Below are 19,987 nucleotides of genomic sequence, written 5' to 3'. Positions count from 1 at the left end.
GGTAAAAGAGCTGTCTGCTAGAATGTAAGATCCAAGAGGCCAGGGAGTTGTGAATCCTCAATGCCTAGAATAGTGCTCGGGATATAGCTATTTTTTAATAAATAGTTGATGAATTAATAGATGAAAGAAAAGAGGGCACACTGACATTTCAAACTCTTGGTATTTTTAATAGAGTTGTAGCGTTGTCGTGGGTTTCATGCTCTTCTTTGTATTCTCTCAACTTGGTCAGTGACTTTCCAAGTGAAACCTAAGTTGTAGTGTGGTTAGAGATTACTATGTGTCTTGGCGTGTTTCTCCTTGGGTTTATCCTGCCTGGGACTCTCTGCGCTTCCTGGACTTGGGTGGCTATTTCCTTTCCCATGTTAGGGAAGTTTTCGACTATAATCTCTTCAAATATTTTCTCGGGTCCTTTCTCTCTCTCTTCTCCTTCTGGGACCCCTATAATGCAAATGTTGTTGCATTTAATGTTGTCCCAGAGGTCTCTTAGGCTGTCTTCATTTCTTTTCATTCTTTTTTCTTTATTCTGTTCTGCAGCAGTGAATTCCACCATTCTGTCTTCCAGGTCACTTATCCATTCTTCTGCCTCAGTTATTCTGCTATTGATTCCTTCTAGTGTATTTTTCACTTCAGTTATTGTATTGTTCATCTCTGTTTGTTTGTTCGTTAATTCTTCTGTTTGTTCTTTAATTCTTCTAGGTCTTTGTTAAACATTTCTTGCATCTTCTGGATCTTTGCCTACATTCTTTTTCCAGAATGATGTCCTGGATCATTTTCACTATCATTATTCTGAATTCTTTTTCTGGAAAGTTGCCTATGTCCACTTCATTTAGTTGTTTTTCTGGGGTTTTATCTTGTTCCTTCATCTGGTACATAGTCCTTGCCTTTCCATTTTGTCTATCTTTCTGTGAATTTGGTTTTCGTTCCACAGGCTGCAGAATTGTAGTTATTCTTGCTTCTCTAGAGATTATATATGTAAAAGGGTCTAGTACTTAGAGATACTCAGTAAATGATTAATTTTTTATAGGGAGATAAAGTAGGGTGGTGGCAAGAATACTAGCTTTGGAATAGGGCTAATTTGAATTTGAATTGACTGGATAATCACCAGATTTCTCTGTGTCTCAGGTTTTCCATATGAAATATGGAGATAAACATCTTAGTACAGCAGTCCTCAACCTTTTTGGCACCAGGGACTGGTTTTGTGGAAGACAATTTTTCCAGGGATGGAGGGTGGGGAATAGTTCAGGCGGTAATGCGAGCGATGGGAGCAATGGGAAGCAGCAGATGAAGCTTCGCTTGCTCACCCGCCGCTCACCTCCTGCTGCGTGGCCCGGTTCCTAAACAGGCCGCGGACTAGTACCGGTCCACAGCCCAGGGGTTGGGGACCTCTGTCTTAGTATACAGAGTTGTTGTAAGGATTAAATGAGAAAATGTATACAAAGCACTTAATACAATGCCTGGAACATAAGAAGTACAAACAGGAGCTATTATCCTAATAGGTAATTTTCACTTTATTTGACTTACCTCATTCCTCTGAAGGTAAGTTTCAGGACCTATGAATAGACTGTGCATTATATACACCAGGCACATGCTACCTCAGGGCCTTTGCACTGGCCTGGAATGCTCTTCCAATACATGTCCACTTCCTTCCAGTGAGCCTGCTCAAATTCACCTTCACGATGAGGCCTACACAGAATTCCCTGTTTATAACTACACATCTCCATCCCCCTTACCGTGCTTGGTTTTTTCCCCTAACACTTATCACCTTTTAACATACTACTTTCTATGTTATTTATTTTCATTCTGCCCTCACAAGAATATACACTCCAGGAGGACAGGGATTTTTGTCTGTTTTGTTCACCAACAACTCAGTGTCTAGATCAATCACTGACAGAAGGTAGGCACTCAGTAGATATTTGTACAATTGAATTGAATTGATTTTAATATATTCCCACTGAATTTTATACTGTTTAATTTGGGTCCATTTTTTAGTTTGTCAGCATAATTTTGAGAAATAATAACTTGCTTTCATCCTGCATCTTTAAGTGTGGCCCATCACCCACATTGGTGTAAGTAGCCCCCACCAGGGAAAACTCCAGGCACCCTACCCAGTTCAATTACTGGCTGTGTGAACTTTGGCAATTTTCTTAGCCTCTCTGTGTCTTGGTTGCATTTCCTATAAATGGAGATAAAAAACCATTGCTACTCCATAAAACTCTTGTGAGGATTTAATGAGTTAATACACATGAAGTGCCTATCACAGTGCCTGGCACACATTCAGTAAATATGAGCTATTGTTTTTCTATCTACAGCCAAGTCCAGGACCTTCTCCCCTTAGTCCTGCTCTGCATCTCTATTCTCCCCTCCTCTGGTATTCATCCTCTGCCCACTCACCTCGTCTTTCACCTCCTCCCTCTTTACCTATCTGATCTGAAACTGATGAGGTCTCTTTAGCTTCAACTGTCCTTTTTCCTCTACTAACTATTTTTTAAGCATTGGCCATTAGGCCCAAACTGTTTTTAGAAGCTCCAGGTAACTCCCTGACTAACCTGTGCCTGGACTAAAGTTTTCATGTTTTAACAGTGCAATTCTAAGAAAAATCCCAATGGCAACAAGAGGGGAAAACTTCTCACAAGTTGCTTTATTTGACCTTAATCCAGAACTATCTTAACCCTATCATTTATCACCAATAACTTACCCCATTTCATTTAAGTTTTTTGTGTTTTTTTTTTTAAAGCGTGGCCTCCTTAACATCTTGGTTTGTATTATTTTAAAGAGAAAATAATTTCAGGTCTTCTAAAACTTTTTTTTTTTTTTTTTGCCTTGAAACTAATCAAGAAGATCCCTAATATGTATATGCTCTCTGAACTTCATTCTGAGGCTGGGGAAGAAAATATCCTCTTCCCCGGAAGGGCTATACTATCTCAACTTGGGCTGTGAAGGCTGCCCAACCTCGTGTCACCAGTCGCGGGAAAGGGGGGCTGCCAGAGAACTTGGCTAAAGGTGGGGAGGTAAAAGGTCCAAAGGATTAAATTTCTGGCTCCCAAAATAACCCTGAGTACTCCTGCCACCTCCAAATCAGGCCCTGCACGCTTCTTCACTCTGGCAGAGTGCCACTTCTCTGGCCCAATCCCAGGAGGCCCTGTGGAGCCATGGATAACACTCTGTCTCCACATGACAGCCCTCTAGAGAGGCTGGGGAGCCCACTTAATTAAGGATGGACATACAAGGTGCATTATCTCTCTTCTTAGACTCAATTGTTCTTCTCTTTCTTTAATGTTCTTTCTTTCTTCTTCTCCACCTTTCTCTAGGCTCCTGCAAGTTCTCAGGACAGTGTTTTCCAAAGCTCAATAGTATGAGAACCACTGTCATGATGCCCTCCCCCCTCCCCCCCAACATATCCAAATCCCACCTGTACTGTTTCCTTAAATTAGCTCACTTTTTCACTTAGTGTTTAAAGACTAGTTACTGCTTTAAATTTAAAACCAGTTTCACTTGCCATAAACAGAAGGCTCAGATATAAATACAATTAAAACAAAAATATACAGTAATGGAATTTTAGTTGGCTATGGCTGCTTGCTGCAGGCCTTGTGCCTGAGTCCTACTCTGTTAAGGAATGCTGGTGAAGGTGTTAAAGACATACCAGCATCAAAGTGAGACTTGCTTCTTGAAATAGGGACTGGAAAGAGGATGGAAGAGAGCAAGATTCTCATCTTATTTTTAAATAACATGTCTACGTAAAACTTAAGCATTTCCCACTTTGGGAAACACCGCTTTCAGTTCAGGCTCACAAAAGGCAAAGATTGTTGAAATCTGATAGGCCTCATCCCATTTCCTTCAAGTACTGGGTACACTATTTACTAACTGTACTCAAAAACTTTTTGCATATCTTTTCTTAGTATTTGTTCACAGTGTCCGACCAACCACCACAGAGCATTTCGGATATAGGACTCTGCTGTGGATCACAAAATGTGGCCGGTGAATGGGTCTTTGGACGCCATTTGGCCTAAATCTTGACCCATCTCCATTTTCCCGAAAAGAGACTTGGGGTTCGAGGCCGAGGGGGATTTGCCCAAGGTCACGCAGGGGGTAGACTGATTTCTGTGTTCCTGCAGCCCAGAGAACAAGCTATCTTGTGCTACCCGAGGCTTCACGATGGGTTGCCTGGCTGACGCGTGGCCAGACTTCCAGTCTCCTGTGTTGATGGCGGTTGTTACGGCAGTGGCACATTGTTTCCCCGCCTCATCTTGGTGACGTTATGGGACCAGCGTCCAATGGGAAAGCAGCTCCGCGTCAAGCACCGCCTTTCCCGACGGGCACTGCCTTAGCGACTGGGAGACAAGCGTCGACAGTGCTGGACCGGCTGGCTCGGGTCGCGGCCGTGGCGTTACATCGTTTTCCAATCTGTCCGCAAACGCCGCCGCCCGAGACAGAGCCAGGATGTTCGGGATGCTGAGCAGCAGCTTTGAGGATGATCCCTTCTTCTCGTGAGTGTCGGCGGGCCGGGAGCCGGCGGTCGCGCGGGAACTCGGGGATCTTGAACGGAGCTATCTTAAGGGAAAAGAGTCAGTTAAAACTCAAGAGGGCGAGAGGGAATTCGAGTGACTCCAGGAGGCAGCTTGAGGGAGAGGAAGACTTGGGGGGCGTGAGAGGGAACGGAGAAGATTTAGGGGCGTGTGAGGGAGAGGAGAGGAGGATTTCGGGACGTGAGAAGGAGGGGAGAGAAATTTGCCGGGCGTGAGGTGGGGGGATTCCCCGCCCAACAAACCCGTGTGCCGGCTGCTCTCAACTTGGCCAGACTTCGGATACTTCCCCATCCGCAACCCCTGTGCTTCTGGTGTTGGGAGTCCCGTCTTCGCAGCCGCAGAGGCTTTGCAGGTGACGACGGTAACTGCCCTCTCGGTGGAACTTCTGCAGAGAATTATACTTACAGGACCCTTTCCACACCTGCTTCTATTCCAAATGAGGGGCAGGGAATGTTTAATAAGTCTTCAAAAAAGGAAACTTTTTTTTTAAAGAAGTATTTTCCATAATACGTGCTTATAAGAGCACTTGGAGAGTTTTGCTGTCTTTCCCTGGAAGTGGTTGGAAATTGCCAAGTGCCCTGTTTGTTTCCTTTGCTTGCTTTGTTACAAAGCTAGCCTTGTTTGGAGAGAGACTCCTCTTTCTGTCAAAAGTACAAATAGGACAGGGAAGCAGAGAGAGGTGCACTGAACACCTCAGGTAAACAAGTGCCAACCCAGTGAATGGTTCCAAGTGAAATAATATGATGCCTTAAGACAAAGGCATCCAGAAATTAGTTGTTTCATTATGATCTAATTTTCTGGGTTTTGCTGTGTCTTGTTTTTTCTTTAGTTCTTCCTTTGTCGATTATATAAAAGTAATAACACAATCTAGTGATCCCTAGAACAGGAAGATTTGTGTTACTTTTTTACCCAAGTGTTTTGTCAGTTTGAATTTTGACTTGCTGTCCTAATTTATTTTGATCACTTAAATTCTCTATCTGTGCAGCTTGGGGACCATCTTTTTAAAAAGTTAAAATGTTAACAGTTTACTACATCGATTTTTTTTGTTTGTTTTTAAAGAAAAATATTATATTGGCTTAAATGTATTAGTACTATATTAAAACCAAATAACATAAAAGTAATAACTGAAAGAAAATTAACAGTAGAAAGATGAAATGATAAATTTAGAAAAAGTTAAATGATTAATATTTTATTCTAAAGATTATTGATTATAATTAAGGGGTGTATGGACTCTAGCAAATTTATCATGCTGTTTTAACTTGTTTAGGAGCAGTTGGGACGCTTATGACCAGTGTCATTTTAACACATTTCAAATTTTGGATTATGATTTGCTCTTTTAAAAGCCTCTGAGAGTAGGGACTAAATATATCCATAGATTAGTTGAGCTGTTGAAGTGGCTCTTATGTAATTGTGACATCAGTACAATGGGCGACAGTTAAGAAGATTATGACAGACAACTTTTGAGTTGTATTGTCTTTGATTATATCAAAAGAGCAATGAACTAAACTAAACCATGAATGTATAATTAGTACCTTCTTTAAAACGTCTAGCAAAAGTGTAATTTAAACTCTTGGGTGACGCTTTCTGAGCAAAGGCAATGAACCCAAGAGTCAGGGTCAGAAATAGTAACAGACCACAAGTAGTAGGCATACATCAAAGAACACTCTTCCCATGGGCTTAGAATGGATAGGACCATCAGTTACATGTCAGTAGGTTTTTCAGTCATCATTTTCCGTAGCCTTCTTCAGATGTAGGCAGCCATATCATAGAAATCTGGGATAAAATTAATTAACTTTATAAAACTGACTTATAATTTCTTTGCTCCACAATTAACAATATAGAGAATAAACATAATTAGGGGAGACAAGGGAGAAAGAGAATGTGAGTTTATATTTATTTCAAGTAATGTGTCATTTGACCCACCCCTTTTACCCGAACCCCAAACAAAATGAGAATCCACTACTTAATACAAGTCAAGCATAAGGAATTGATAAAGGTGACAGACTCCTTATTAAATCATCCACTGACCTTAAGGAACACAGAAGGGTTCCATGCCCACCATCTTTTATATAAATATTATCCCTATTGCTAACATTATGTGTCTGGTCATTGGGTTCACTAGTGGCTATTTTAATGTCTGACATGTAGAAAGTATTCAAGAGATATTGTTTAATGACAATCTGGCGTCTTTTACTCTGTCTTGTAGTTAATGTGGTATTTAGTTGATTGCTGGATTGCTGAAAGTAGTTACAGATGGTCCCCAATTTACGATGGTTCCACTTAAAGAGTTTTCAACTTTACCATGGTGAGAAAACAATACACATTCAGTAGAAACCATACTTTGAATTTCAGTCTTTTCCCGGGCTAGCGCCATGTGGTACAATACTGTGATGAGGTAGGCAGTGGCAGGGGCAGGGAGCCTCAGCTCTGTCAGCCACACGATCACGAGAGTGAATAACCCATCACTGACAACCATTCTGTTTTTCACTTTTAGTACAGTATTCAGTAAATTACACGAGGTATTCAATACTTTATTATAAAGTAGGCTTTGTGTTAGTTTTGCCCAACTGCAGGCTAACGTAAGTGTTCTGAGCACGTTTAAGGTACACTAGGCTAAGCTATGATGTTTGGTAGATTAGATGTATTAAATGCATTTTTGACTTACGGTTATTTTCACCTTACGATGGGTTTATCAGGATGTAACCCCATCACAAGTAGAGGAAGATCTGTATTTGCATTCAACAGGTGCCATTGTCGATGTTGGCACTTTCTAATTTAAATACTACCATTTTCTAAATAATTCATTAGTTCAGAATCAGGGATATTAATAATAAGCACACTCTACTAATTTACTAATTAAAAGTGGGCAGACAAAAAGTATATACTTCTTGGATATAAAATTAGAATTATTAAATAAATTAGGACTAGTAAAATACAGTGTCAAATTGTCAAACACTTTAGAGATTTGAGTAAAAAACAAAGTCTAGTTTTGAATTCAAATATATTCATTTTTAATGGTTACCTTCCTATAATAGCACATATTAAATGTTTCATTAGAAAATTAAAGGGAAACTTTAAAAGTGATATTTTAAAGTTTGTTGTTTTATTATATATTTGGGACATTTTTGGTGTCATAATATGTTTCAGAGCTGAAGTTATTTCAGTGAAAATTGCCTCACAGTATACATTCACATATACCTTTTTAAACAAATAATACTTGTAATTTGGTTAAAAACACAAAGGCTAAAAACTAGCACTTCCTGGCATGCAGTTTTCTCTCAAGAATACTACTTTCTCCTCCCGTTTGCATTTTCTTAAGAATAGAAATATGCAAGTATGGACAGAAAAATTAATTTGAGAATAAAATGATTTTGGCATCTATCCTACACCCTAAAAAACATTGATTATTAAATGTAAAAGTTTACATATATTTAGTACAATCTAGAAACTTCTGCTTTGTACAGAAACATGAACTTCGAATCTTCTGAGCTACGGAAATGAAATTCTGATTGTGCAAGTCTACAAAGAATAGCTATGTTACTACTTATCAGCTATTAGACATTAAACAGCCTTTAATAAGGTAAATCAGCCTTATTTTTCATAGTAAATTGTTAACATTTCTTTAAGCCACCCAAACTCTTCATGTGGGCACCATATTGTGATGACCAGTCTTTGGTTAGAGAAGCCCTGCATATATTCTTAGGATGTTACTTTTTATATCTCCTCGCTCTCATCAGGGGCTAAAATTTACATATCTATAATCTCTATTTTTAATTTTTAAAAATTTATTTATTTTGCACTTTGGAGGTAGTCAGAGGACACTGCTTTGACCTATTTACTGAGTTGAAAGTGAATGTATTACACATACAAGACAGGCATTGACTGATATTTTCTTGGTTGAGAATATTGCCACGGCAGAAAATAAAACAAAATCACCTTATTAAATAAGCTAGACTGTTCGGGGCATTCTTTGGCTCGTTAAGTACGAACCATTGAGTTAGGAGCCAAGGAGCACAACATGATTATGACATAGTCAAAGAATGCCATTTGGTACCATCTGATCATATCATAATGCTTAGTTCTATCAGTGACTTTGTAAGCATTCACATAGAAGTAGGGGAGTACCTACAGGATGGGAAGGAGCCATAGTCATTCCTACATCTCTTACAATATCAAAGCCTTCTGCCACACCACCATTTTAAACTGTGCTTCTAAACAGTAGGCAAATAAAATTGCCTAGGGAAATGTAATTCATTCTTCAAGTATTTCTTAGTTTTCTACTATATGCCCAGTCCCATGGACTTTGTTATAAATTTGTAGAAGTCATGGTCCATGCCCTAAAAGATTCTCTTACGAAGGTTGTATGCATTATTTCTAGTGTTGAAAATATATCATCTGATCTATTTTCTTTATGGACCCATACACCTTACTGAGACTAGGAAACATTTTTTTGTGATCAAAGACCCATAGCAATCTGCTTATGCCACTACCATGTATAGTGGAAGGAAGGAATTTCCCTTGATGAATGGGACTGCCGTATCAGTTATCTAAGACCCTTGTGTAATAAAGAATAGTGTACTGCTTTTTTACTTAGAAGCACAAATATCTATATTCTTGTACAGGCCAGTAAAATTGTAATTCTGGTAAAAAATATATATTACATGTATATATAATATAAATATTTTATATATTTTTATATATATATATACAACATATATATATTTGAGAGAATCTTAAAGAAAAAAAACTTATTCTGAAGTGAAACATTACCAGCCCTTAAAAAAAAAAACACTTTTATGTTGAGGTTATCCCAAGAGACCCAGAATCAATCTAGGAATTAAGATTTTTTTGTCGGGGGAGGGGGCAACAATTTTTCCTAGCTTCTGATAGGCAAATATAACGGAGTAGAAAACATATGTTTGGTGCTAAATTTCATTCTGTTTGATTGTGGTTTGTGTCAGCAATGCTGAAAGAAGTAGTATGGCCATTATAATAGTATACGTAAATTTTTCCTCATTTAAATGAAAATGCATTCTCATGGAAAATCTGAAGACTATAGAAAATTTGGTAAAGGAAATCATGCAGCTCAAGATTTTAGCTACTATCATTATTTTGGTGTATTTCGTTTCTATTTTCCATATATGAATTTTTTTCTCCAAAATTGGAACCAAACTTTATGGTTATAAATATACTGTTTTGGCTTCCCGGGTGGTGCAGTGGTTAAGAATCTGCCTGCCAATGCAGGCGACATGGGTTCGAGCCCTGGTAGGGGAAGCTCCCACATGCCGCGGAGCAACTAAGCCCCTGCGCCACAACTACTGAGCCTGTGCACCTAGAGCCCGTGCTCCGCAACAAGAGAAGCCACCGCAGTGAGAAGCCTGCGCACCACAACAAAGAGTAGCCCCTGCTTGCCGCAACTAGAGAAAGCCCGCGCAGCAACAAAGACCCAATGTAGCCAAAAATAAATAAATAAATTTATAAAAATAAATATACTGTGCTTTTCCTCAACATATACCATAAGCATTTCCCTAGTCTTTAGGTATTCTTTAAAGCATGAATTTAGTGGATGCAAAATACTGCATCCTGTGGATGTACAAAGAATATTTTTCATATACATCTTTAACCACATTTCAAGTTATTACTTTAGACCAGTTTATGTACACAGTATGACCCGTTTATAGGGTATTAGCTTTGTAAAGTGTCATCATATTTCTAGTTTATTTTCCTAGAAGAATAAAACATTAATTTTCTTTCTTTTTAAAAAAATATTTATTTATTTATTTGGCGGCACCGGGTCTTAGTTGCAGCACGTGGGATCTTTGTTATGGCCTGTGGGATCTTTTGTTGCGGCATGTGGAATCTTTAGTTGCTGCATGCGGGATCTAGTTCCCTGACCAGGAATCGAACCTGGGCCCCCTGCATTGGGAGTGTGGAGTCTTAACCGCTGGACCACCAAGGGAAGTCCCTAAACATTAATTTTCAAAAGAGAACAATATGAATATGTAGAAAAATGTAAAAACTCTTCCTCCCTGAGAAAACAAACTCTATTAGATTAATTTTTAAAATATTAAAATAACTTCTTGCTACCACAAGAGATTTTGCCTTTGTTAAAAAAGAAAAAAATTCAAGCTTGAACAGGAGAAATCTTAAAGTCCTATTTCCAAGCAGCTGCTGTTTTGGGTAGACATGAGTTGAACTCACTTCAGGGTCCAGCCAGGTTTCTTCCTGAATGGTTCAGACAGGTGCAAAAGCCAGACTGTGAGCCCACTTTTGTCTTAATGCTTTTTCCAACAAGCAGCCTTTTGTTCATGTCAATAAAAAAATTAAGATTTTTTTAGCATTTGCTCTATGTATAAATATACCTACTCCTATTTAAATAAAGAGAAACCTGGGCAACATTTTAAATGAGCCACATTTAGTTGCTGCATTTTTAACCCAATTATAATGCAATCAGAAAAATAAATCTTACTGAATGTTATGTTTCTATAGGAAAATAATAGCATTTAATACTCATTTATTCACTGAGCAAAACTAGTATTCCCTGAAGTATCTTTCTTCATGCAGTTGAATGTCATCCACGTATCTAAAGGGGAAGTTGACTGGTTTTCTTAAGTAACTGCATATTAATTAGAATGAATATTTTAATCTTCATACTTGTACCCATATTCTAAGCTCTAAAAGTCCAGTGAGTATAGAGATCTCAGCAAAAGGACTCTCTTTTGACTCATCCATTTTAAAAACATCAGATGGTATGAAATTCTTTAACTCTACATAGTTCTATTTCTTTTTTATTCTTTAAAGATTTTTATGAAACATTTTGAATATATACTACAAAAGTGTAACAGTATAACAATACTGCATACCCCGCACCCAGAATTTCAAAATTTACACCTGCTTTACCCATCTCTATCACTGCTGCTGTCTCCAAAGCGTTTTGGGTATTTTTAAATAAATTTATTTATTTATTTATTTATGGCTGCATTGTGTCTTCGTTGCGGTGTGCGGGCTTCTCATTGCAGTGGCTTCTCTTGTTGTGGAGCACGGGCTCTAGGCGTGCGGGCTTCAGTAGTTCTGGCACATGGGCTCAGTAGTTGTGGCTCGCGGGCTCCAAAGAACAGGCTCAGTAGTTGTGGCGCATGGGCTTAGATGCTCCACGGCATGTGGGATCCTCCCGGACCAGGGCTCAAACCCATGTCCCTTGCATTGTCAGGAGGATTCTTAACCACTGCACCACCAGGGAAGTCCCCAAAGTGTTTTAAACCAAATTCCAGACTTCTTGTCATCTTATTCATATGTATTTCTAAATACATCTCTGAAAAATATTGTTGTATTCTTACATCACCACAATGCCATATTTACATCTAACAAAATTAAAAATAATTCCAATTTCTTGGTATCATCTGGCATTGAATATCATCTAGATATGAAATACTTAGGAACAGTCTGGTTTTTAAGGTAAAAACTAGAAATTATTTCTTAGACAACTCATTTATTTGTCTTAGAACTACTTGAAACTCTGTCTCTTTAAGTAAAAAGTAGGGAGATACATACACCAAATTCTGATTCCTTAATTGTAAACTAACTTTTGATCTTCATGTCTTGATTTGGGAAACTTGATTTTGGGAAACTGTTTCTGCCCTCTATTCTCATTGTGTGCCATTGACCCACTTAATTTTTAAATTGTCACAACTTCCGCATAGTACCAGTTGCCTATAATTCTGCTAAAATAGTGATTCTCAAACTTTTAACAGGTGGCAGGTCTAGGAATAGTAGTCTGTTAAATTTTCCGTGCCCATCGCTCCTATTAATAAGACAAAAATCCAAAACTAAAAATTCTGTAAGAATTCATGGGAAAATTATTTATGATATTTTTCTTCATTGTGTGTATAATATCTTTACTTGATTATTTGTAATATGTTAGAGTCTGTTTTTAGTTGGAAAGAATGAAATATGAATAATCTCTAAATAAACCTAATGCTCTAGTGTCTTCAGTTTATCCTATTTCCTAAATGAATTTAGTACAAGTACATTTCTGTAGTTAATACTGAACGTTCAACTAAAGAGACTCTTCATTCTCAGAGATTCGGTTACTAATTTGGTTAAGAACAGTTTAATTTTTGGACTCCTGTTGAAATTTTTGTGTTCTGTTGCACTAAGAGCATCCTCAACCTGCACACACTGGAGAGCACTTTCCTTTTATGACTTTGCATAAAGTTTGTCAGCAGGAAGGAGGCTGGAAAGTAGTCAGAGCAATGTCCGCAAGTGGATTGGTGTGTAAAGGACAAGGGAGTGACAGTAGGAGAACAAATGAAGAAGTAAGAGTACCGACATGTTACAGTTTTTAAGAATATGGATCAATCATCCAGACCAGCAGTGGTCCTAATGCAGGGGTGGTTGAAAATTATCGTTTTGGTCAGGTATGCAGAGGACCTGCTATTTGTCATTCATAAATATATTTCTTTCTCTACTTAACCAGTTTCCTTTAAAACAATTGATACTGCACAAGAGTAAACAGATCTGCAGAACAAAACAGTCAGGAAACACTCTCATAAACAGCCTCCCTATTAGATATATTTAGAGAATACTTTTTTTATTTTTTATTTTTTTATTTTATTTATTTATTTTTTTGCGGTACGCGGGTCTCTCACTGTTGTGGCCTCTCCCTTTGCGGAGCGCAGGCTCTGGACGTGCAGACTCAGCGGCCATGGCTTACGGGCCCAGCCGCTCCGCGGCATGTGGGATCTTCCCAGACAGGGGCATGAGCAATTCTCAACCACTGCGCCACCAGGGAAGCCCTCATCTTTTTATTTTTTATTTTAATACTTTGTAATATCATCACATGTACCTGGGAAATGGCACTGCTTTCTGAGTAGAAGACTATAATTGCTGGAAATCCTTTATACAACTTAAAAACATTCACCTTTACACCAGTTATTGTAGAATCAATTTAATCATTTGAAACATTCGACATAAATTTCTACATTCAATTTTCAGAAATTATGTTCAAGTCGAATTAAGGCAATAAGACTTCAGAACTACACAATATTTTTTGGAGTAAAGTTCTGTCTTAGCATATAATTAAAACTAATGCCTAACTGAAAACAGATGGGAAATATTAATTTATTGAAGTAAAAAACTTAGTAACATCTTACCATGAATACCAAAATTTGACAAGCTTTAGGGTTTTCACAGAAATAAATTGGTGTACTTTATTTTACAGCATTTTAGTGGGAGTAGAACTTTTGTAGAACTTTTTTCCCATTTCAATTTTCCATGTTTACACATGCACTATAAGACTTTAAAAAATGAGGAAAATCTCTTAAAATTTAAAAACATCCAACATCCAGCAATTAATACCTTATTTTATAAAGTATCAAGGTGCTTTACATTTTCAAAAATGTGTTTTTGGAATGTGTAAAACATGCTTGTGGCAAAAACTCAAAAAGGTACAGAAGAGTACATAATTAAAAGACCCCTCCTCACAACAAAACAAATATAGTTAACACTAAACTGTACATTTAAAAATGGGAAAACTCATTGAGCTGTACAGTTGTGATTGATCTGTGCACTTTTCTATATGTGCTATACTTCAATAAAATAATTTAAGACAAAAAAAGACCCTCCCACCTTTGGCCCTCAAACATCTAGCCACCCTCTCAGAATGCAACCACTATGACCAGTTTGCTGCATAGCCTCCTAGGGATATATTCTATACATTTATAAGCATATGTACATGAATTTTTAAAATATAAATGGAGGTATACTACATATCTTGCTAATCCTTCTATATCAATACATAAATATCTGCCTTGCACTTTTAAAGGTGGCATTATATTCCATCTGAATGCTTTTAAAGTGCTGAAAAGTCTTCAGTGGCTCTTTTCCTATCCTTTTTTGGTTATTGTTCCATCAGTCAGTCCAGAAACATCTGTGGGCCAGATAATTTTGTACAGTAGAGGGAGCAAGAGAGATGTGTCCCCTTTCCTCAAGAAGCTTCTAATTGGGCAGAAAAGACAAATAATATTTTCTGTATGATATTCTATTTTCAAATGTCTTTGTTTTATAAAGAGGACTAACACAAATAGCAAGACTTTATTTTTAACTTAAATTAAAAAAAAATTTCCCCTTGACTCCCTATAATGGTAACCTATGCCTTCCCTTCAAGGGAAAGAAAAGAAAGTAGAAAAAAATATTGAGGAGTACATAAAAGAAAGATAATAAAATAGTTGAAACAGTCAGTACTGTTCAGACATGCTGCAATGGGATTAAGGCTGACGAAAATAAAAGGAGTAAACCTTCCCACCTACGTTGATATTGTGGAAAGCGAAATTTAGTCTAGCAACTTGAAGCAGAAAATGATTTATTACAGGGCATTAGATGGCTTAGAGAATCACTGTGATGGCTGAAGAAAGAGACTAGGTTAAACTTTCAGGAATGACCCTCAAAGTCCCATCACATCCAGACCACTGGGGAAGCAACTGCCACTTCCCAAGTTAGGGATCACTAAATTGGGAAGCTGCTGCTACTCCTAACTCCAAAGCCATTGTGTACCTGCTAGCAACCATATCAGCGAAATGGATTTCACTTCCTGTCCCCCAATACCCATAAAGCTCTAGTGATGAGACACTCTGAGTTGCTAATACTGCTACAGAAAAACTACATAGCTCTGTGATCATGTTTACCAACAAACAGAAGTAATAGTACATACAGACTCTCCCACATCTCTACCTTCCAGTTATCCATTGTCCATAATTGGCAGAACCTAAATCCAGAATCTTAGCTGCAGTGGGGTCTAGGAAATTAAATTTTACCTTTTGAGCTTCTGCAGTATAAAAAGGCACATTAAAAGGAAGTTGAAATGATTGAATGCCAATCTGTCTTTTATATCCTCTTCCCCTTCCTCCAATCTGTAGCTCCCTTCCAACCCCAACGTCTTTTTCTCCTTTGTGTTGCTATTTTAAAGCAGGTAAGTGAAAATAACTATACATGATGGGGAGGATTAAAGTCTACAGTCACGCTACACTCCCCTCATTTCCTTTTTAGGGGGATAAATTATTGCTCCCGAGGTACTCCTTTGCTGATCTGTGTCTCAGGAACGAAGGAAAAAGAAAATTATAAGATCTAGAGATCTGCTGTATAACATTGTGCCTGTAGTTAACAGTACTGTATTGTACACTTAAAATTTTCTTAGAAGGGTAGGTTTCATAGGAAATGTTCTTACCACAGTAAAAATAAAAGAAAATTGTAAAAAGCTAGAGAAGCTAATTTAATAGAAGAAAGAGAAATTAGTCTATTAGGCCTTGGATTGAAAGGGTTTGGGGAGGAGGTTAAAACAGGAAATCTCAAATACTGAACCAAACTGTAGGACTAAGCGCACATTGCAGCTTCTCCCTCCTAATTCAGATCTATAAACTCACTTAAAATACTTTTAACCACTCACGTCCCTGCATCCATTTATTTCTTTATCTTGTTCAAAATATGTAAATAACTGCAAACATTTGAGGAAAACTAACATCATGAAAGACAGAAGCTACACTAACCAAACAGAAGAACCAACATTTAAGGAAACAAAACTAATGAAACAAAAAAGACTATAGAATGTGAGATTAATATCTTCAGGAGACCTTCATTTCTAGCATAGCCAAGAAAGCTCCAGTTGTACCAACCCTCCTTCAGATAACAGTATAATGCCAGAATAAAACACAAAAACAGCTTTCTGTAGAAGGTACTGGAAAATGACCAAAATCAGACATACACTGGAGGTGACTCAACAGTTGGAAGAAGGGAAAGCAATGGTAGCCTATGGGTAAGCTTGATCTGTGCTATGTAGGGGTGGCTAAAACTCTGATAGAAGACTTGAAACTGTCTAGCTAAGAAGCAGGCTCAAAGTTCAGTGCAGCCACAGTCACAGGAAAATGAGGAGTGAAGTCCCGAAAGGGGAGAGAATCAGAGAGGGTGATCTCTAAGAACTGTTAATAAATTCTGCACAAGTCTCCATTTGAGCCTTACACCTGTATACGTGGGAGAGACATAAAGCAGTTCAGCCAAGGATAAAAACAATATTGAGAATTGAGCTGCCACTCAAGAGACAGAATTTTAATATTAAGGCCAGCCAGAATAACTGCCTGCTTAAAACAACAACAGCAACCCACACTACTCCTGAATATAACAGATATATAACTCCCAAACATAATAGCCACAATTTACAGATACAATCCAAAATTACTTGACAAAAAAAAAAAAAAAAAAAACAAGAAAATGCGACCCATTCTCCAGAGAAAAGATAGTCAATAGAGATTGATCCCAAACTGATCCAGATGTTGGAATTAACCAAGAAGGATTTTAAAACAATTATTATAATTTTACTCAATGATGTAAAGGAAAATATGTTTACAATGAATGAAAAGATATGAAATCTCAGTGGAGGAAGAGAAATTATAAAACAAAAACAACCAAATAGAAATTCTAGAAGTGAAAAATGCAGTATTTTTAGGAAAAAAATTCACTGGATGGGCATAAAGATGGCCAACAGGTACATGAAAAGATGTTCAACATCCCACTACTCACCAGAGAAATGCAAGTCAGAACCACAATGAGATATCACCTCACATTAGTCAGAATGGCTGTCATTAAAAAGCTCACAAATAACAAATGTTGGCAAGGATATGGAGTAAAGGGAACCCTAGTACACTGTCAGTGGGAATGTAAATTTTTGTAGCCACTGTGGAAAACACTACAAAGTTTTGTCAAAAAAACTAAAAATAGAACTACCATATGATCCAGCAATTCTACTCCTGGGTATATATCCAAAGAAAATGAAAACACTAATTTGAAAAGATACATGTATGCCAGTGTTCACAGCAGCATTATTTATAATAGTTAAGACATGGAAGAAACCCAAGTGTCCATCAACAGATGAATGAATAAAGATGATGTGGTATATGTATAATGGAATAGTACTCAGCCATAAAAAAGAATTAAATTTTGCCATTTGCAACAATATGAATGGACCTGGAGGGTATTATGCTTAGTGAAATAAGTCAGACAGAGAAAGACAAATACTGTATGTTATCATTATATGTGGAATCTAAAAAATAAACAAATGAAAGACTATCACAAAACAGAAACTGACTCACGGATATAGAGAACAAACTAGTGGTTATCAGTGGGGAGAGGGTACAGGGGAGGGGCAAGAGAGGTGGGGAGAGGGGATTAAGAGGTACAAACTACTATGTGTAAAATAAATAAGCCTCAAGGATGTATTGGACAACACGGGGAATATAGCCAGTATTTTATAATCACTTGAAATGGAGTATAATCTATAAATACATTGAATCATTATGTTGTATACCTGAAACTAATATAATACTGTAAATCAGCTATACTTCAGTAAACACAGACTTATTTGGATAGAAATGGGCAAATGTTCAATAATTGCTTTATCATTGTAATTTATACTCTGAGTACTTCAAAAAGTATTACAACTTCCTGGACAATAGGATGTTGAAATTGATTTTAGCCCTCCAAAGTTCAGGGCTCTATACCCACTGCCTGGCACAGGGCCTTCTATATAGGTATTCAGTATATATTTGTTAAATAAATGGAGACCATTTGCATCAAAACAAGCAGAAATTGAACTACAGTCCCTGATAAAGTGGTTGAAGAGGACAGATTATAGTGTTTATTCATTTGAGGTCCTTGGAACATCTGCATTAGGGTTACTTGAAATGCTTGCTGAAATGCAGATTGCTGGGCCATGCTCCAGATATACTGAATCAAAAATCCCTGGGCATATGTCTCAGGAATCTGCATTTTAATGGGTACCTCTGGTGACTTTTAAGCATGGTCAAGTTAAAAGAAATAATGCACAGAGGGCAGGGAAAAGAAGACCAGGTAAAGCCCAGAGGAAGTATGTCTTTAGGGGGCAGTGCTTTTCAGCATTTTAACATCATTTACAATTAGAGAATATTTGCAAAGCACCTTGGAGTACAAAGGAGGAGAGACTGATAGAAGCTGGAAGTAACCAGCGCCAGGGACTTTGGCAGGTTCAGGCCCCACCTGGCTGCCGCAAGGATGAGGTATCAACATTTTGACACATCAGTAATCTACCTGTGACACTAAAGAAGCTCCATCAAGGGCGAGAAGGAAAGGAGAATTTAAAGGAGAAATTTATCAAACAAGGCTGAGAACAGTGCATTGCCCCCAAAGTTCCAGATGCTGCGGAGAATTCAAGGACTAGGGATGACCTTTGAGTTTCAGTAATTGGAAGGTTAAGGGAATCATTGGCGTTTTATTGCAGAGGTGAAGGGAAGGAAAAGGCATTTGTAAAGAAATAAAGGAAATGAGCTACAAGGAAGTAAAGGACACAAGTATAGATGACTATTGGAAGATTTTAAGTGCTAAAAGAAAGGAGACAGTAGCTGGAAAAGTATCAGGAAAGGGTTTGGGGGAAGGGGGAGGCAAGGTATAACAGAAGCCTTTCTTTGGTACTTTAAGAACAGAAGGTAGTTTGCATTGGCATGGATTTCATAAATTACTTTTAAAAAATTGTAATTATTTAGTAGTCTAATAAAGGACCTCAAAAGTCCCCTTGAATTATAACAAGAAATAATAGTTACAAATCAGGCCATTAGTCAGAGAGAATGCTGCCACTGGGGTGATACTTCTTCAAGAGCTGATGCTTTCAGAGCTGATGTCTTTTGGCTTGTCCTAATTCAGGTTCAAGTTCTTTAATCTGTTGTCTTCATCATCAGTCATAGAAATCCCCTTCAGCACACTAGTGCCAGGTTAATCACAAGCTGTATTTTATAGCTCTTCAATCTTCTAAGACTATTTTATGCAGACTGACAGGAACAATTGGAAATTGCTTTAAATAAAGTGATTTTAGGAATGTATTTGTGGTAGACAGAATAATGCCCCCCTAAAGATGCCCATGTCCCAATCCCCCAAAACTGTGAATATGTCATTTTGCATTGCAGGGGGAAATTAAGGTTATAGTTGGAATTAACTCTGTTAATCAGCTAACCTTAAAATAGGAGAATAACCTGGATTATCCAGGCAGGCTCGATTTAATCACACGAGTCTTTTAAATATGGAAGCCTCAGGGAGAGATTTGAAGATGCTATGCTGCAGGTTTTGAAAATGGGGAAAGGAGCCATAAGCCAGGGAACACAGGCAGTCTCTAGAAGCTAGAAAAAGGCAACTGATTTTACCCTGCAGCCTCCAGAAGGAATACAGCCCTGCCAATACAATGATTCTAGCCAATTCTGGGCTTCTAACTTCCAGAACTGTAAGAAAATTAATTTGTGTTGTTTTAAGTCACTAAATTTGTGGTGACTTGTTACAGAAGCAATAGTAAACTAATATAATATCTAAGTTTTAAAATCTTAATTTTAAAACATAAAGTCTCACTTCTCTGTCAGACCAGAAGTTCCTCCAGACCAGTAATCAACCTTTATGCTTGA

General features: G+C 37.7%; 1 protein-coding gene across 1 annotated transcript in view; it reads left to right on the top strand.

The window, feature by feature from the left end:
* Nucleotides 1-4,255: 4,255 nt before the first annotated feature.
* MLF1 (myeloid leukemia factor 1) overlaps nt 4,256-19,987 on the top strand; it is a 35,169-nt gene continuing 19,437 nt past the window's right edge. Inside the window, 2 exon segments of the mRNA XM_029214845.1 lie at nt 4,256-4,346; nt 4,349-4,484. Coding sequence (XP_029070678.1) covers nt 4,256-4,346; nt 4,349-4,484 — 227 coding nt within the window.

The sequence above is a fragment of the Monodon monoceros genome, unplaced genomic scaffold (assembly GCF_005190385.1).
Source record: "Monodon monoceros isolate NGI ecotype Baffin Bay Population unplaced genomic scaffold, NGI_Narwhal_1 Super_Scaffold_11, whole genome shotgun sequence".
NCBI classification, from domain to species: Eukaryota; Metazoa; Chordata; class Mammalia; order Artiodactyla; family Monodontidae; genus Monodon; species Monodon monoceros.
Note: the sequence above shows the minus strand (reverse complement) of the source record. Positions and strands in the feature narration are given on the sequence as shown.